Source organism: Rhamphochromis sp. 'chilingali' (genome assembly GCF_963969265.1).
Source record: "Rhamphochromis sp. 'chilingali' genome assembly, chromosome: 14".
Taxonomy (NCBI): Eukaryota; Metazoa; Chordata; class Actinopteri; order Cichliformes; family Cichlidae; genus Rhamphochromis; species Rhamphochromis sp. 'chilingali'.
Window position 1 is genome coordinate 31396342 of NC_137941.1, and position 16048 is coordinate 31412389.

At 43.8% G+C, this 16048-nt stretch overlaps 2 protein-coding genes across 4 annotated transcripts in view; both read left to right on the forward strand.

The window, feature by feature from the left end:
• The window catches only part of xpo4 (exportin 4), a 59368-nt gene extending 51875 nt beyond the window's left edge, over window positions 1–7493 (forward strand). For both annotated transcript variants that reach the window (XM_080902295.1, XM_080902296.1), the window contains 9 exons: window positions 157–331; window positions 1681–1887; window positions 3218–3304; window positions 3711–3891; window positions 3988–4109; window positions 4207–4337; window positions 4762–4879; window positions 5011–5103; window positions 6777–7493. In XM_080902295.1, the coding sequence (XP_080758421.1) occupies window positions 157–331; window positions 1681–1887; window positions 3218–3304; window positions 3711–3891; window positions 3988–4109; window positions 4207–4337; window positions 4762–4879; window positions 5011–5103; window positions 6777–6974 (1312 nt within the window). In that variant the 3' untranslated portion in view covers window positions 6975–7493. The remainder of the gene's footprint in view (window positions 1–156; window positions 332–1680; window positions 1888–3217; window positions 3305–3710; window positions 3892–3987; window positions 4110–4206; window positions 4338–4761; window positions 4880–5010; window positions 5104–6776) is intronic.
• A 3136-nt stretch (window positions 7494–10629) lies between these two features.
• On the forward strand, window positions 10630–15997 carry eef1akmt1 (EEF1A lysine methyltransferase 1). Of its 2 annotated transcripts, none has more exons than XM_080902546.1 (5): window positions 10630–10713; window positions 13764–13912; window positions 14146–14228; window positions 14385–14674; window positions 14922–15997. In XM_080902546.1, the coding sequence occupies exons 2-5, from the start codon at window positions 13766–13768 to the stop codon at window positions 15053–15055; spliced, it is 654 nt and encodes a 217-aa protein (XP_080758672.1). In that variant the 5' UTR covers window positions 10630–10713; window positions 13764–13765; the 3' UTR covers window positions 15056–15997. The 2 variants fall into 2 exon arrangements, with proteins under 2 accessions (XP_080758672.1, XP_080758673.1); XM_080902547.1 differs by lacking the exon at window positions 10630–10713 and adding an exon at window positions 10741–10947.
• Window positions 15998–16048: the final 51 nt, after the last annotated feature.

Sequence of the window (16048 nt, forward strand, 5' to 3'; positions counted from 1 at the left end):
GCTTGCTTTTCAAAAATATTACATCTCCCTTCACATCTTGTGTTGATAAATGCAGATTTTTATAAGAAAATCTATTCTTTTCTCTGGTTAGCACTGGGCAGGAGTCACAGTGGATCGTCAGACTCTAACAGACCCGTTGCCTCCCTCTCCATTCAGGGCAAACATCGTGGTGCAGTGTGAGAGCTGGTGGAACCTGGCGAAGCAATTTGCCAGCCGCAGCCCACCTCTCCACTTGCTGTCCAGCTCCGTGCAGAGGACTCTGATGAAGGCTCTGGTCCTGGGAGGCTTTGCACAAATGGACTCTGATGCCAAGCAGCAGTACTGGGCTGAGGTGTGCTGATACGTGTAGAAGTACTTAAGTGATTTACTGATTAATGATTGTTTAGTAGTAGTTGTTGCACTGGGGGGGGGGAGCAAAGTAAATGAAGTCTTAGTACAGTGAAACAGGAGAATTAGCAGAAGAGTAAAATGTAAAAGGCCGTGACATTTTGGTAATGAGCGGCGTTGCTAAGAAGCAGTCAGTGTGTGTCTCTGTGCATCGGATAATTGTTTCAAGTGCTTGTGACGCATTAAGTTGTTTTCCCGTATAAAGTGGGTTTGATCTGTTTGTTTGCAGCCTGCTTCTCTAACTACTTCTTTCGTCTTGCACAGTTTTATCTTTTTGTAGCATCGTCTGTCAAATCTAGCAAGCCAAAGCTTTTTGCAATTCTTTTTAACATTACAGCTCTAAAAATCACAAAAAATCCTTTCAAAAAAAAAAATCAAATTATTTAGTCCTGTTTAGAGATGAGGAGCTGCACAGAGTTCAGTGAGCTATGAGGATTAGGACAGATGGATGAAGTCGATAATATTCCTGCGTTTAGTCTTTCTCCCGTGTGTATAACTTGATCCTCGCCGTGATCCTGGAGGTCCTTTTCTTAATAAGCTGACAGTAGTAAACGGGGGTGCAAAGCCACAATGACTCCAAAGTAATTATGGTGAGTGTAGGAGTGAGGTCGCAGCTGTCGGTCCGTACAGCTGTTCTGTCTGAAGTCAGATCGCTCTGTGTTTGGAAGTAGAGCGAAGCACCTGATCAAACACGGCTTTGGTTGATCTCTACTGTAGTGATGTTTGTTTACATGGACAGAAAATTCTCTTTTATCCTACTTGTTCAAGTCACTTTGTTTGATTGAGTTCAGGCAAACCCTTTAAAGGGTTACAAGGAGGGTCTTGAATATCCTCCACGCAGTTACACCATCACCAGTCTGAAACATCACAGCAGAAATTGAGACTCATCACCAAATTTGGTGAGCCTGACATTACATCAACAAGGCATATGTGCCCAGAGAATTTCCTCTTTTTTTGTGGATCATCTTCTGTAAATCCAGAGATGGTTTTGTTGGGAAAATCCTGCTAGGTCAGCAGTTTCTCAAATGCTCCAACAAGCACGTCGGACTCCAACAGCCATGCCATGTTCAAAGTCACATAAACCACCTTTCATCCCCATTCTCGGTTGAACTTAAGAAGGTTATTTTGCCAGTATCTGCAAGTGCAATGGGTTGCTGCGCTTTTTGCTAACAAGCAACAGTTGAACAGTTGTGCCTAATTAAGTGGCCAGTGACTCTATATTATACCGGTAGTCAAATACTCTGTAGCTCTAATGCACTGTCTCGCCATCTGACCTTCTGCCTGTCGTTGCAGGTGCTTCACCCGCTCCAGCAGCGTTTTCTTAACCTCATCAACCAAGAGAACTTTGCTCAGATCAGCCAAGAAGAAGCTGTCAAACAGGAAATCGTCGCTACGTTGGAGGCGTTGTGTGGCATCGCAGAGGCGACGCAGATCGACAACGTGGCCTCGCTCTTCTCTTTCCTCATGGACTTCCTGTCCAGCTGCATTGGCCTCATGGAGGTAACAGAATCTAACCCTGTAGATATAGAGATTGAAAATGTGACGTCACTCAGGGGTAAAACCGCAAAGAATTCTGGGAACTCGTGGCAAGAGGTACTAGCGCACGCAGGCTTTCAATTGAAATCAGTTACACAGCGATAAAAAGAAACGCAAAAAATGTCAAGAAGCCGTTGTATTATTAACTGCAATAGCCGGTCGCATGACAGCCACGGGAAGCCGACGGGTAAAGAGATCGGTTGTTATCGGATTACGTCGTTGAAGAGAAATTGTTCAAGCCATGTTTCCGAAGTAAAAAGAGCCGACGGATGGCCTGGATATACCAAATATAACGTCCCAGAACACTCCAGCTCACATGTTAGTCTGCTCCAAGCAAAACACTGGCAAAGGTCAGTGTTTTGTAGTAGTTAAAACGTCATTTTTCTTAACATGCTTGTAACCTATATCACCAATTAAGTCTGGCGCTGAACAGAAATTGTCGCGCTATGCTCCTTTGTTTATTGTGCATAAATAGTGAATTGTCCTGACACAATATTGTGTTTCGCTTCTGTTATTATGGTACATTGACAAAAACATATACTTTTATTCACAGGATAAAACAGGTTTTTTGTATCACTAATTGTCCAGTGCGATTACAGCATACAATATTATTGTCACTGCTACATTTCTGTGATGCTACCAGAAATAATTTCCACTGCTAATTAATTACCGTTGAGCTCAAAGGTCCTATTAATAAACGGTTAACGAATGTGTATTTATGACGACGATTTGTGAGACTGGTAAACTTATGATACGTACGATGGTCTTTCGTTCTACACGGTGCATTTCAAGGTCCTGTACCCATCCGTCGGTAAACTGTACCTGGGCTTGTTGCAGTGACCTGAAGTTACTAAACTTCATGAGTGTATGCACTCACTCCAAGAACCGTATAATTATAAATATGAGCGTGGTGAAAGTTGGGCAGCACGCTAACGTCTTTTGTCCACTCTGTGTGCTCGTAAGGGTCTGACCCTTTCACTCCTTTGATTTTTTCCTCGTATCTTTTCTTTGACTTTTCGTTGAGTCTGTCTTTGTACGGACCGGCATTGTTCTCCTTCGTTTTGTACATAATTTTTTTGGGGGGCAAAGAAAAAGCAAGAATTTATTGGAACCGGAGAATGAAGGTTTGCGGTGCTGCAAATGCTTGCATTTGATGCGGTACTTGGATTGTTTTGCCACGAGTTCCCAGCATGCAATGTGCAAAAGTCACGTGGTCTGTCAATCTCTATTGAGCTGAATTAAAACCTGAATCTGATCTGACAACACCTTTTTTTTTTTTTCTTTTGTCACCCAGGTTTACAGTAACACACCGGAAACAATCAACCTCATCATTGAGGTTTTTGTGGAAGTGGCTCACAAACAGATCTGTTACCTGGGAGAGGTGAGAGACGTTTCCACTGTGTTACCTGCAGACAAGGTTTTAAAGTATAAAATGCTGGTGGTTTTCCATCTGGCATAGAAACAAACTCCAACTGTATGTCCAAGACTCACTTAATATATTTCTGAAGAAGGAAAAAACTGCACTGGCAACCAAACATAGGATTTTCAATTTGACACCATCTAACGCAAATCTTGGATCACTTTGAAACTTGGTGACTCTGACCTCAAGACTAAGGTCAGAGGTCTGTTTTCCTGAGGATTTTGTAAACACAATCACTTGAGAAAGATGTCACCTAGGGTTTTCAAATTGATACCATAGAGGCATCGACTGGGAGGCTGTAGGTTAGCATTTTTATCGTCATGGAAGCACAGTTGTAATAGTGGTCACTTGTGTACTCCTGATTCAGACCAAGTCCATGAAGCTGTACGAGGCGTGCCTAACGCTGCTGCAGGTCTACTCCAAAAACAACCAGAGCAGGAAGCGAAGCGATGCCACGGCCGAGGAGGACCAGTACCAGGACCTGCTGCTCATCATGGAGCTGCTCACAAACCTGCTCTCCAAAGAGTTCATCGACTTCAGCGACACAGGTGAGGTTTTTAAAAAAAATAGATTTTGCGTATTTTTCCTCTTAAAAAGAAGACGTTGCTAAAGTTTAAACTTGACCAAGTGGCTGTGCGTTCTAGATGATGTGTTTCGAAATCAAGACCAGGGAACACCAGCATCCAATCGAACAGTATCCGCTGCAGATGTCGTTCTCTATGGTGTCAATATAGTTCTTCCGCTCATGTCTCAGGACCTGCTCAAGGTAAAACATAATCACGGATGTCTCTTTATATATTGATATAATATCATGTCTGTGACATATGTGAGCTCACGCTGATCCTGTTCTCGTTATTTTCCAGTTCCCCTCTTTGTGTAACCAGTACTACAAACTCATCACCTTCATCTGTGAGATCTTTCCAGAAAAGATCCCACAGCTGCCAGAAGACCTCTTCAAGAGCCTCATGTTCTCCCTGGAGCTGGGAATGACCTCGTATCCTCTTGCTGTGCCAGCAGTATTGATTGTTATGGTGGGATTTATGAGAGAATATCCAGTATCTGTAGAATATCCACATATTGGCTGTAGAGGTGGGCGGATTGATCCAAATATCGATAGCATTGATCTCAACGCTGGTATTGATATCGGTTTGATACTAGTGGAATAGGATCCTTTTTCTATCCTTTAAGTTCAGTATGTAGCCTGCATAATTACATAATTACATAGAACTGTTGACATAGATGTTGTCTGGAATACGGCAACAATCTTTCTAAATACTCAGAAGGCCACACCACGGGAGATTTGTTCTTTTCTTGCACTTAGTCGTTTTCCTGTTTGCCTGCTGCAGCTGTGGACGAGCCTGTCAACAGGCAAAAATGATTTTGTCAAAATAGTTTGTGCTCCTTAACATCTGTTTCAGGATGAGTTCTGAAATCAGCCAGCTGTGTTTGGAGGCTCTGTCTCCTCTGGCTGAACAGTGCGCTAAAAACCAGGAGAAGGACTCTCCTCTCTTTATCGCCACCCGTCATTTCCTCAAGGTACGATACGCACTTCATGTTGTCATGACAGCATTACAATAAAACTTTTATAAAGGAAGAAGGGGGGGGGGGGGGGAGTACTAATAAGTAAACAAATGCACACCAGCTCACGCCGTCCTCTGTGCACTCAGTTGGTGTTTGACATGCTGGTCCTGCAAAAACACAACACAGAGATGACCGTGGCGGCAGGAGAAGCCCTCTACACACTCGTGTGCCTGCACCAGGTGAGTAACACACAGTGCATGCAGCTCAGTGAAAATCTTTTTTCCCTCCCTCTCTTGTTCTGTGCAACAAATGAAGGCTTTTAAGATGCTGAAGGTCTTTCTTTTTGAAGGTTCCCAGGCTCTGCTTTTGTTCAGCTTCTAAATTGGAATTTCTTTTCTAAGCAGCATTTTAAAATGTGGGCTTCATCAAATACAGAAGTGCTTCAGGCTGAAACCCACAACTGTGCCGTTATTAACAGACTTTTACTCAGTGGCAAAAATGTGTTGATTACTGGACATAAAGCTTTTTGGTTTTTTTCCTCCTTTTTTGTGCGCTTTTAGCAAATGATTGAAACAAGCTGGCTTTCTGTTTCTGCCTTACAGTTAAATGTGACGGCACATTTTTAAAAGTAACAACTGTATATGTAAGAAAATCCCTTTACTGGGACCTGAGTTGCTCCTGGCGTGCAGGCACAGTTTCATAAATGACGCAAGAAGCCCTCTAGTGGCTAGTTTGCAAAAACACAGCTGCACAAAAACTTGACCAGTTTTGTGATGTGCGAGTAGTTATTCTTTCAACCAGAGCTATTACATCGGGCATAAAGTGGTTGAAAGATAGGCAGATTCCAACTATGTATTTATTTATATACTTATAATACTGACTTTTAGCGTATAGTGACAACTAAACAAACATACACAAATGCAGTTAAAAGGCCACATGACATTAATACCCAAAGATAAAACATTTTGGATGTTATTTTCATGACAGTAAACAACTAATATTCATTAAATCTATTTTCTGAATATCCATCCATTGCGTTTATCCGGGGCCGTGTCGCGGGGGCAGCAGCCTAAGCAGAAAAGCCCAGACCTCCCTCTCCCCGGCCACCACCTCCAGCTTGTCCAGTGAAACACCAAGCGGTTCCCAGGCCAGCCGAGAGATATAACCTCTCCAGCGTGTCCTGGGTCTGCCCCGGGGCCTCCTCCCGGTGGGACATGCCCTGAAAGCATACTCGTCAGATGCCCAAACCACCTCATCTGGCTACTTTCAATATGGAGGAGCAGCGGCTCTACTCTGAGCCCCTCCCAGATGGCTGAACTTCTCACCCTATCTCTAAGGGAGAGGCCAGCCACCCTTTGGAGGAAGCTCATTTCTGCCACTTGTATCTGCGATCTTGTTCTTTCGGTCACTACCCACAGCTCATGACCATAGGTGAGGGTAGGGACATAGATCGACCGGTAAATTGAGAGCTTCGCTTTTACACTCCGTTCTCTCTTCAGCACGAAGGACCGGTGCAGCGTCCGTCGTCTGTCGATCTCCTACTCCCCTCTCCCGTCACTCGTGAGCAAGACCCCGAGATACTTGAACTCCTCCACTTCTTTTCTCATTAAATCCTCTGCAAACTACTAGTGTTCATTTTTATAAAATAATGAATACTTTATTTAAAAGTTGGGAAATTTTACAGAATTGCAAGCAGAGATACCGACATGTGACTATGACGTGTACGCTGCAGTGGATTACACTGTAAACTGGAACATTGAATCTTGTGTATGTTTTCTTCTTTTTAACAATATAAATTATAAAATTAAAACAATTTTTCAATGTATTATAATGAAAGAGGGATAATACTATCTGCTTTAACCCTTGCCTTCGTTTGACACTAATCTGATGCTACATTGGTTTTCCATGTCAGGTGGAGTACTCGGAGCTGGTTGAGACCCTGCTGTCCTCTCAGAGAGACGCCATAATCTACCAGCGGTTAGCCGACGCCTTCAACAAGCTGACAGCCAGCAGCACGCCACCCACCATGGACCGCAAGCAGAAGGTTGCCTTCCTCAAAAGCCTGGAGGAGTTTGTAGCCAACGTCGGCGGCCTGCTCTGCGTGAAATAACCACTGGAAAACCAAACCGGCCTCTAATCATCGTCGTTCTGAAAAGCAACCAATCAAAGACGCCCCCTGCTTCATCCCTGAGAACTATGGGTAGAAGGGACGGCTGAAAGCCTCGGAGGACCTCTCTGGCAGCTGGGGCCGGTTGATCTCATGCCTGAATGTTTACCCTGTTTTCACCTCCTTGGATGTCTCCTCCCCCCCCCCCCCCCCCCCCCCCCTTTCCTACTGTTTCACCCGCCTGCCCAGCACGATCAGCAGACGCGATGAAGAGGAGGAGGAGCTAATTGTGGAGACTAAACTGCTGAGCAGATGGACTCAGAGGTTCATGTTAGACTGAAGCAACTGAGCACGGACTGTCAAGCAGCAGCCGATGATTGCTGGTGTCCTCCCTTTCCACCTCCTCCTGCTCCTCCTCCCCCTCCTCATGTGCCTGGATCTTTCTGGAGCGCGCGCACGCACACACACACACACACACACACACACACACACACACACACACACACACACACACACACACAGGAACATAGAGAGCGACACTAAGGGCAAAACAAGTTGCTGTTCAGGTTTTGTATGCAGTTAGAGGCATTAGAGGGGCCAACCCACCCTAGTTCAAATACACACACACGTCACCCCAGTCCTTCCCAGAGTGCCTTTGTTCTGCCGATTGTTCTCTATGTGCGTCTGTGTGTTATAAGGAGAGAGAATCATGCCATACGAAAAATGACAACCAGTAAGGACTGTGCCTGCCAAAAACCTAAGAAGACATACAAAGCATGAGGTGTGGCCGGCTGTCTTTGAGGCTGCTGATGCACTCTGAACAGGAGGACATTTGTTTGTTGGGAACGTCAGAAAACCAAATTGAGATTGTGTTTGACTAAAGGGTGTAAATATCTATAAATATATAATGTTTTCAAGGCTGATACCCTTCAGAAATGTACGTTACGGGAATTAAAGATGACGGAAATGTTTTTATACACCAGTAAAAGGCAGGCAGAGATGTACGAGTTCAACAATGTATGAATTCAGCTAAAGAGGGAGCAATTTTCTCGCTGTTGACCTTTGCTGTTTGATATAGTTGTTTTTTTTTTTCCCTTCCTATTTGGATTTTAGTTTATATTGTGGCCCCCTTGCCTCTGGACACGTGAAGGCCAGAGACAGATGGCGCCTTGAAAGTTTAGCAGGATGATTTTATTAGTATTTTTCTACAGCAGCACCTCCACCCGATCACTCTTCAACACACACACACTGGATATTACAGAGACTGTTGGAGTTGAAGGACAGCAATAACAAACCAAATAAAAAGGATCAGAGCCACTTGCTGAAGCATTATGTTGGAGACAGAACCCTCCTCGTTCACAGTCCTATCCCTGTTATTGTAGATGGCTGTTTTGTTAATGAAGTGTAAAGTGTACATAAACGTATTGTATAAAACGTCCTGGCTTCTGTACTTTCTTTGACATGTGCGCTGGCTGTAGTAAACTGTTGATTTGTCGATTGTTCTACAGCAGACCTTTGAGTCTGCAGACTGTGAAGGCAGATACGTTTCAAGACATCCTGATCAGTCTTTGTTTTTTGTGAACCTTTAAAAGATTATGGAAAGATTTTCATTAAAGGAAATGATCAGAAGTGGAGGATCGCCCAATCCAGAAGTGATCTGGATCCAGGAATCTTTGGAAGGATTCTTTACAAATGTAAGAAAAGACTAAATTGGTCTTTACAAATACGTATCCGACTGAGTTAGTATTAATGTTGTTGAGAAAGCATCTCTTTCTGGATCCTGGGAATCAGTTAATGGGTGGTTTTAGCTTTAGCAAGAGTATGGAAGTGCTTACAACCTCAAAAGGTTTTATTTCAGAAACAGAGTAGAAAGTAGAAATCTTTCTATATTTACAGCTTATTTTGAATTGTTACACTATAAATGTTGTGGTTTGTAGTGAGCTTCACATTTTATTATAGCTGGAACCAACCAGTAGAGAATTTCAGGGGTAAATGTTTGATGGGGGTTCAAAATTTAGGAATATTCAAAATTGAGAATATTTGGGGTCTTGTAGATGTGTGTGTACATACCCAGCAACTCCATTAACCTGCGAAGAGAGCTCATGGATTGTTTCCAGCTTACTGTAAAGACGACCCAGGACTACACACCACCATCTGCTGTGATGCTGCTCTGCTACAGGTGCTGTAGACAGCTCAGAAGATCATAAACAATGGCGTGGAAGTCATTCTGCTGGACAAATTGTGTGATAACAAATTAAAAAGTGTTCTGCTTATTATGTTCTGTTTAAATTTAAAACAAAAACACAGAACAACATTTGCACTGAATGATGAAGTTCCACAGGGTTCTGTCCTGGGACCAATTCTGATTACTTTATATTTATCCCTAAGGCAGTATTCTTGAGATTTTTTTTATTTATTTTTTTACCTTCCAATATATGGTAGCGTGAGAGTACCGTCCAATGGACATAAAAGTACTCTTCCAGCAATAAGTAGATTCCCAAAAACACTTGCCACGTTTCAACATGGCATGCAGAGTGTCCTTAAAAAAATTAGGAAACTGAAAAAGTGGATGACCAAAGAAGTGCCGAGACTGAAAAACGAAGCCCAGCTACAGGAGAAAAACGGTATATAAAAGTCCTGACCTGAGAGTTTCATGTGGATCAGTGCATCTTCAGCTCATCTGGCTACTGAAGCATGACAAATTACACAAGAACTGGACTAAAAATCAGCGACAATGGGTCCGATCAAGATCGCAAATTTGTTGTGTTTAACATTGTCATCAGTACTTATGGAGGTCAAAAGATAGGTATAACAATATCTACAAGCATCTGTAAAACATGCCCGAGGCTCTTTCATGTTCTGGGGCTGCATTTTAGCCAGTAGTGACAATAGTGAAGCCGTGTGGGATCATCTTAACATAGAACAAAAGACAGCCAACATGCAAAGAAGAGCTTCCAATGTCCTCAAAGAAGCCTGGAGAACGATTCCTGAAGACTACTTAAAGAAATTACAAGAGAGCTTGGCTAAGAGTTCAGGCTGTGATGAAGACTGCAAATGTATTTCTTTCTATGTGTCCAGATATTTCAATAAATCACTGCACCTATTTCCCATTTTCCCAGAGAAACATAAAGAAGTGGAGAGTTGCTCAGGGCTTTTGCACAGTTATGTATTTTAAATAAATAAATAGAGCCAATTTAGCTGGGACTGAGGAGGAAGGTTCTTTGTTGTTTATCAGCATAGTCTTTGTAGTACCTTAAACACACACACACACAGTCATGTACATTCACATATTTACCCACACACATCCTTCTCACCGCATCCACTAAACCATTAACAGCTGCCGATTGCTACAAAACATACAAATGCGTTTTTCTACAGTTTAAGTCAGCTGGTTTCTCAGATCATTAAACCAACATTTGATCTGTCACAGCACCGAGCTGTGGCTTTCAGTCAGGTGGGACTCGGTGGAGCTTCAATTAATGAATTCATAAAATGTAAGAGAAGAGAAACAATAAACCAAGTGGATTCTTTAAAAAAAAAAAAAATAGTTAAATTAAAAAATAATTGTTTTTATGATAAAATACACAATTTCTCGTAAATCTGTGGACTGATTAATCGACTCGATTTGGATTTCTTTCCAGCTGCACTGAAGCTGTAGCTACGTTAGTGATTGCGTCATTATTCTGCGACTACTCACGTGTTGACAACAGAGAAGTGCAGACTGGAAGCAGCTACTGATCAGGTATGTTTCTTTTGGGTCAGTATATGAACAGGGTCGACAGACTCGTCTCGTGGACCTTTAACCGGCGATGTTAATTTTGACCCACGGGTCCGTTTCTGTCACGTGATCTTTTAATTCGGCCTTGAAATGCCGCTTTTCCCTCGTTGTGAGGACACTAACCCTAAAGAAAAAGAAATGTTCTCCAAAGTTTTGCATCAAGGGACAGGAAAGGAGGGGCATCACCTTACACATAAGGTGAAAAAAAATAAGGATGAACCAAAATGTGTCTATCGAGTCAAAACAAGCTTACAATGTAAGGGTAAATGTAAAATCACAATGTAACAGGTGGAAAGCAGTCAGACTGAGACAGAATGTGAAATTGTTACGGATGTCTGGTGGGAAGGAGTTGCTGAGGCTCTAGACCCAATGGTAGGAGATCTATAAGTGCAGATGTGTGTGTGGGCATGCAAAAGTTCATGCTGCCTACAGCCTTAAAGATATTACTACAGTATTTAAGTCAGTGGAGCTGCTGAAGGAGTGTGACGTAAATAATGGAGGGAGTTCTGGACCAGTTGAAGTTTAATGGGCTTCAATTTAATTAAATTAAGTTTTATTTATAAAGAGCCAACAACCACAGCAACAGTCACCTTAACTGACTTTATATTATATGGTAAAGATCCCACAACAATACAGAGAAAACCACAACAATCAGATGACCTCCTTTGAGTAAGCATTTGGCGACTGTGGGAAGGAAAAACTCCCTTTTAACAGGAAGAAGCCTCCAGCAGAACTAGGCTGGGGGGGCGGCATCTGCCATGACAGGTTGGGAGTGGGGCTTGAGAGGAAGACCAAAAAGAATAGAGTTACAGTAATCAGTATGGCAGTACTGTTAGGTGTGAGAGATGAACGGAGGCGATGAATGTTACAAAGTGTGACGTCACTGATGTGTGCTTGAAAGGAAAGTGTGCTGTTAAGAACAACACCCAGTTTGGGGAGTGCGACTGTCTGTGCAGTGTCTATTTGTGTCTGTCTACACGTTGGGTGAGTGCCGAGTATTTGGTTGTGTATATGGGGTGGGAATGCACGTCTGTGTCCGCGTGTGCCTGTTCGTCTGTGTCTATATGTCAGGTTGGGTCTTAGACTCAACCTCTCTGGGTACATCTCAGGCCCTCTAAAGTACGGAGGCCTATCTCCCCTCACCACACTCCCTGCCGGTGGCTGATGCCCTCAGACGTTGGTGTGTTGGTGGTTCTTGTCGACTCGGGCTGGGCGCTCATGTATGTACCGGCTCACTCCTGGTGGCCAATTGGCGGGGCCAGGCGCCTGTGGCCCGGCTGGGCTCCTTCCGGGGGGTGGGATGCCCTCAGGCCTCTGGGCCTGAAGCTCGGTCCTCTCTGGCACAGCTGGCTGCCGGCAGAGCCCGCGGGCACGCCACTGCAACCCCCTCTGCTCCATAGCTGCGGGGTGACCTCTCCTTTGGGGCTCTACTCAGCTCTTCCCAGGAGGGTGGCACGGTTCCCCCCCCCTTTGGTGGTCCTCCTCGGGTCCTTGTACTCTGGGGCCTCTGTGATATCTGGGGCCTGGATCTCCTCCATACCTGCTTCATGCCCTGGTGGACGGGGCTGTGGCTCCCCACACTCCCTAGCAGATCGTTACATGGAGAAACCTTTGGAATACAAGCATGCTGATCCACACAGGTGTACACACGGGTGTTCACAGACGCGGACTACAGCTTTCTTGGCTGCTGCCTCAAAGCACATTGTGCGCTGTCTATCTTGCGTGCTGCACAATATCGTTTATTATTTAGTATCTACTGATATCTACTGCAAGCTAGTTTATTGTGATGGTGCTGTTTTTTTTTATTATGTTGCTCTTTGTTGTTTGCTTTCTCTTCTGTTTTTTTTCTCCATACAGGTGATCCAGGTGTTTTGTTTCTTTTTCTTTCTCCCCCCCCCCCCCCCCCCCCCCCCCCTTCTCACCGTCTCTTCTCCCCTTTGGTTTTCTTTCTCTCCCTCTTTCTTTCATTCTCTCTCCCTGTCCTATCCCCCAGTCATGTCTGTCCCGTTTGTAGTATGTAAAATAAATACATAATTATAATAAAGGTCAATCAAGTGGACCAATATGGCAAGGCCATGATGATCCACTTGGTAAAATAAATTCGCTTGGCATCTTTCTTGGCCTTAAGACAACAATTCTGATGGCTAAAGATCCAAACGGGACACAAAAAAAAAGAAAAGAAAAAAGAACAACACCCAGACTCTTGACCTGTAGTGAGGCAGAAACTGAGGAAAAATTGTTACATTTTTAGACAAAGTGCAGTTTTAACATTGGTTAGTTTGATAAAATTGCAGAGTGCTGTTGGAGAATGAGGATTTGACTTCCTAGAGGCAAACACAGATGGCCCTGGGCACATGAGTGCTGCTAGGTTTGGTAGACAGGTGTCAGCATAACAATGGAAACTAATGTTAACTTTATGGAAGATATGACCAAGAGGAAGTAGAGGAGGATAAATAGCAGAGGGCCCAGGAGAGATCCATGAGGAACATTGTTAATAACTGAAAATGGACGGGACATTTTTGAGTGTGGCCAGAGAGATAGGATTCAAACCAGTTTAAAGGTTTGTCAGTGATTCCAGTAGAAGCTAGTCTGTCCAGAAGGGTGTTATGGGATATAATATCAAATGCTGCACTCAGATCAAGAAGGTTAGTAGTCCGGAGTCAGCTCCTATGAGGTGGTCATTAGAGATTGTAGACACAGTGAGATGCTGAAATAGCCTTTCTCTGGAGTGAATGTTATTTAGATTAAAGCCACATTTGTCTTTGTTTGATTACAACCCTATGAGCAAACAGCTAATACCCCTTTTAAACAGAGGGTCTGAATAGTGGGTGGGTGAGATTTCCTTGCTTACAGAACCAGTAGATAGCTGAGATATCCCCCCTCTATGACCTTTCAAATATTCAATAGAAAAAGTGTTTGAAACTGAGTGTTTACAGCGGTCTGCTCAGCTTTGGCTGCTCAGAGATTCCTGAAACATACGCTGACAAATAATCTGCATTGTCCTGCTCCTTCAGCCATGAGCGACAGCGATGACGATGTTCCCACTCTGTCAGCTCACACTCTGGCCGCCCTGCAGGAGTTTTACAAGGAAACGAAGGTTGTTACGGATCACAGCGCTGCACCCACAGACCAGTTTGCTGTGGGAGCCGTGGAGGAGGACTGGGTGAGTTTACGGTGTTTTGTGTTTATTTTTAAGAAGTTCAACTATTAAAACAAGACAAACCATTAATAATCACAAGGATGACCAATTCTAAACCAGATTTGCACGAAAGAGTGAAACAGACCTTTTTATTTGGAGGGTTTAATTCAGCTCATTGTCAGTAAATCGCAGTAATGTGACGGAGTTAATGAAACGTGAATGTCGGTAACAGATGTCTGTCTGTGCATGTCCACCAGCGGATGAGTCAGTTCTGGTACAGCGACGAGACAGCAACACAGTTAGCCGAGGAGGCGGTACGAGAGGCTGGAGAGGGAGGAAGGTAAAACCTCGCACACCCACATGAACACGCTGCCCGGATGTCATTAGCTGTTTTTGATTTAGTGAAACAGGAAAAAAAATACGCTTGAGTTCTGTGACCATGTAGAATCGACGTTTGGTTTTGCTGATTGGCGAGCACTTTGTGCTTTCCTCTCAGGATAGCATGCCTGAGCGCGCCCAGCGTGTACCAGAAGCTGAAGCAGGGTGTGGTGGACGGTTCAGATCGGGTGTCTGCCGTGGTGTTGGAGTACGACCGCCGCTTCGCCTCCTACGGAGAGGACTTTGTGTTCTACGACTACAACAAGCCGCTGTCTCTTCCGGACAGCGTGTCTCCTCACAGCTTCGACATTGTCCTCGCTGACCCGCCTTACCTGTCCGAGGAGTGTCTGAGCAAAGTGACCCAAACCATCAAATACCTGAGCAAAGGCAAAGTGCTGCTGTGCACAGGTGAGACCCAAACAAGCTCTGATGATGGCACATAAGTAGTTTCCTCACAGAGAGAAGCCTCTGATCATCGTCTAACAACACAGTCTGTCTGTATGAGTCAAGAATAAATGCTAGCTTCTTTGATGTCACAATGAACGAGCGGCACAAGCTGCTAAAAAAAAACTAGATTAGATGTGAAATTTAGTATTAAACAGTTTTTTTTGGTGTGTTTTTAACATGTGGTGTTTGGGGTGTTTCTCAACAACAGGAGCCATCATGGAGAATCTGGCAAAAGATCTCCTGGATGTAAAAATGTGCAGCTTTTTGCCCAAACACAACAGGAACCTGTCCAATGAGTTCCGCTGTTTTGTCAACTACCCGTCCCGCCTGCTGTCCTGCTGAGGAGCCGGGCGTCCATCAGATCGACGCTTCGTTCCGAGCTCATGGGGGAGGGGCGACATGTGAACCATCTCACATGAAGATCAGCGTTCTCTTCACGAATACACCGAGAATGGAAAAAAATAATCCCAGTGTCTCGCCGTCCTGATGTCTGGGCTTTGGTTTGATGACTGTAAGTTTGTGATTCAGACTGGTTGCGGGAACTTTTGAAGACATGGACTTTATTTCAAGACCAAAGGTTGAACAAAAAGATGATAAGAGGCATTATGGTTCATGTAAGCTTCAGTGTTTTTCATGGTTTATTCATACAAGAGACTGAAAGTTGGGTTAATCACTGTTTTTAAATGCTACACTGCTCGAGTAGCTTTTAAGTAATAAATCTGAAAGTCTAGTCCATCTCAGGTTTTGATACCAATTCAGAGCAGATTACTGTTAGTTATTTAATCTAAATCATGAAAGACTTTTGGTCAGGTCAGCTCTGTGGTGGCAAAATGAGCGAGTAGAAGAAAAGAGTTCACGGGAATACATCACCCCGTTCAGCAAACACCCAGAAGGGTGACGAGTACATCAGCTGTTTAGTATTAAAGAGGCAGCAGGAACAACTTTTAATTTTTCTAAAGAACGTTTATTTTCTAACCGCTCAGAAAGCTCAGCTGTTAAACAATTGGGCTCTACTGGGAAACATACAAGTGTTGTATGTTTGTACAGTTACCCAGATAAGTGAGGTAACAGTCGCAAATATTTGATGTTTGCTGTTATTAAAGTGTCTGAGTAACATGAAGCGTGGGCTTGTTGCTCTGATCACCTGAGAAAGTTGCAGATGTTGTACAGCAGCAGGTGGCAGCATTGATCAGCTCATTCAGAAGTGAGGCCCTCTGTTGTTGTTTGCTTTTGTTTTGAAAGGTCTGGATCACCTAAATAACAACTACCTCCCATTTTTTTTTACTACAGCTTGTCATGCAGAGGCAAAACTATCTGCGTTACTTGGTATGAGAG

Coding starts and splice junctions, on each gene's coding strand:
- eef1akmt1 (XM_080902546.1), top strand. CDS start 13,766: ATGAGCGACAGCGATGACGATGTTCCCACTCTGTCAGCTCACACTCTG. Junction 13,913..14,145: donor GAGCCGTGGAGGAGGACTGG/GTGAGTTTACGG, acceptor CATGTCCACCAG/CGGATGAGTCAGTTCTGGTA. Junction 14,229..14,384: donor GAGGCTGGAGAGGGAGGAAG/GTAAAACCTCGC, acceptor CTTTCCTCTCAG/GATAGCATGCCTGAGCGCGC.